We start from the raw sequence: 2946 nt of genomic DNA, 5'->3' as shown, positions 1-2946 counted from the left end.
TTGCGCCATCTAGTGAATCGAAATTTTTTTACCTTTAAAAATATATTAAAATTTAATTTAAAGCACTTTTTAATATTCGTATTATAAATTTTAATTATAATAAAATATATATAAAAATAGATATTCGATTTTGTTTCTGTAATGTTTTTAATCCGATAGATGACGCTTCGTTGTAAACGTGTCCGTCTGGAAGTGGTCGAGGATTTCGTTAGTTTACTTCTTAAATATTGTGAATAATGAGTAGTTCGATGCGTGAAAGACAAATTTCGGCCCTTAAAAGGATGCTTAACTTTAATATGCCACCCACGAAGTCTACGGTTATAGAGCCTGTATGGAAAGTATTGGTGTATGATAGGAGTGGACAAGACATATTATCACCACTATTATCTGTGAAAGAATTGAGAGAATTGGGTGTTACACTCCACATGTTATTACATTCGGATAGAGAGCCAATTCCTGATGTTCCTGCTATATATTTTGTATTACCCAATGATGAAAATATCAGTAGAATAGCTCAAGACTTCAGAAATCAGTTATATGATCACTATTACCTGAATTTCATTTCTCCCATTTCGAGACAGAAATTGGAAGACCTGGCTACGGCATCTCTTAATGCCAATTGCATTTCCAGTGTTAGTAAGGTGGTCGATCAGTACCTTAACTTTATAACCTTAGAAGACGACATGTTCGTGTTGAGACATCAAGACCGAGAGAGTCTTTCTTATTACGGCATCAACAGGGGCGACGTTAAAGATACGGAGATGGATAATATTCTGGATGGCATCGTCGACAGTCTTTTTTCCGTGTTTGTGACTTTGGGTACGGTGCCGATTATTAGGAGTCCGAGAGGAAATGCGGCGGAAATGGTTGCAGAGAAGCTGGATAAGAAAATACGTGAAAATTTGAGAGATCCCAGAAATAGTCTTTTCACGTCGGATGCATTACAGTCTGGCCAGTTCAGTTTTCAGAGGCCGCTTTTAGTTATTCTGGATCGTAATATGGATATGGCAACTCTCTTTCATCATACTTGGACTTACCAGGCTTTAGCTCATGATGTTTTAGACCTTCAACTCAATCGTTTAATGATAGAAGAAATTGAAAAGCCCGGTCACGTTGGTGCTAAACCGTTAAAGAAAAGCAAATCTTACGATCTGAGTAACACGGATAAATTTTGGCAACAACATAAAGGTAGTCCTTTCCCCATAGTTGCCGAATCTGTCCAAGAAGAGTTAGAATCGTACAGAACTTCGGAAGAAGAAGTCAAACGATTGAAAGCTGCAATGGGCTTAGAAGGTGATAATTCGGATGAAACTATAAGTATGCTATCGGATAACACGGCCAAGTTAACATCTGCTGTTAGTTCTTTGCCTGAATTATTAGAGAAGAAGAGACTTATAGACATGCACACTACTATTGCTACTTCTATTCTTGATCATATTAAAAGTCGTAAATTAGATGTATATTTTGAAATTGAGGAGAAAATTCTCGGTAAGGCAACATTAGATAAATCTCTAATGGATTTAATTACAGACCCAGAGGCAGGAACTCCAACTGATAAAATGAGACTTTTTCTGATAAGTTTTATTTGTGGACCACAAATGACAGATGCTGAAGTTGATCAGTATGCAGCTGCTCTCTTAGATGCTGGTTGTGATCTAAATTGTTTACAGTATATGAAAAGATGGAAAACTTACAGTAAAATGACGATATCTGCCAGTCAGTATGGGGGAGCAGGCACAAAAACTGTGAGCATGTTTTCAAAACTCATGTCTCACGGTTCTCAGTTTGTAATGGAAGGAGTTAAAAATCTTGTTGTGAAGAAGCATAATCTTCCAATTACTCGTATAGTTGATGCTCTCATGGAGTTGAAATCTCTTCAAGAAACAGACGACTATAGATATTTTGATCCAAAATTATTAAGAGTGACGGACAGTTCGTCGATTCCCCGTAATCGTTCGCCTTTTCAGGATGCCATAGTTTTTGTAGTTGGAGGTGGAAATTATATAGAATATCAAAATCTAGTAGACTATACAAAAAATAAAACCGGTTCTTCCAATAAACGAGTAGTCTATGGCTGTACAGATCTGGTAAATGCCACTCAGTTCTTAAAGCAGTTATCACATTTAGGAATGGAAATTAAGTGATTTGGGCTGGTGAGATTTACATATAAGTGATATTCACTTGTATGAAAACTTTGTAAACAGGAATAAGTGTATTTCTGTGTCATTACTTGGTGATATATTATTTAAATTTTTGTTTAAAATCAAGAACCAAAACTAGAAGACCAATTAAGATTTTGTTGTTAAAATTATCTTTAGAATTTTAAATGTTCAATCAATCAATAATGATATTTTACTATATAATTTAAATAAAATTTCTTTGGGAAATCTTAAATTGTAAACATTAAATCTAATATAAAATATTTTTCAAAAGCAATTTCCTTTTTATAAGTATAAGAAATTTACACTATTTTTTTGAATTTCAAAAAATTGTTATATCAAGCTTTCAAATTTATATCTTAATTGCTTTTAAAGAATTTACACTTAGACTTATTAACCTAATAATTTCAACACTGATAATTATGTATTAATAAAACTCTAAACTTTATAAAAGTTTTTATGAATTTTAAAATTTATAACAATCATGTAAACCCATAATATCAATATATTTTTGATAAGAACATAAGATATCTAGCTTATCATTTACAACTGTAGGATTAGGTCAATTCTAGTTCTGTTCCCTCAAATGATCTTGCTTTCTCCATCTCTTCCTTGATTGCACTTTCCCATTGATACAGAATAACTTTGAGTAATTACTATCTGCCATTTAATTAACATACTGTAGCCATTTATAATGGTGTTTCTTACACTATATTTCTGACCTTCAGCATTTCCTTTATGTCATAGATCTAAATTATAATTTGCAGATAAATTGCAATTATACTAA

The 2946-nt window shown here is 33.0% G+C and overlaps 1 protein-coding gene across 1 annotated transcript; it reads left to right on the top strand.

The window, feature by feature from the left end:
- Positions 1 to 145: 145 nt before the first annotated feature.
- Slh (sec1 family domain containing Slh) lies at positions 146 to 2394 on the top strand. The gene has a single exon (XM_067279611.1). It carries the CDS (start codon positions 237 to 239, stop codon positions 2142 to 2144), a length of 1908 nt encoding a protein of 635 aa, XP_067135712.1. The 5' UTR covers positions 146 to 236; the 3' UTR covers positions 2145 to 2394.
- Positions 2395 to 2946: the final 552 nt, after the last annotated feature.

The sequence above is a fragment of the Centruroides vittatus genome, unplaced genomic scaffold (assembly GCF_030686945.1).
Source record: "Centruroides vittatus isolate TY-2023 unplaced genomic scaffold, ASM3068694v2 contig_875, whole genome shotgun sequence".
Taxonomy (NCBI): domain Eukaryota; kingdom Metazoa; phylum Arthropoda; class Arachnida; order Scorpiones; family Buthidae; genus Centruroides; species Centruroides vittatus.
This window is presented reverse-complemented; position numbering and strand designations above follow the sequence as displayed.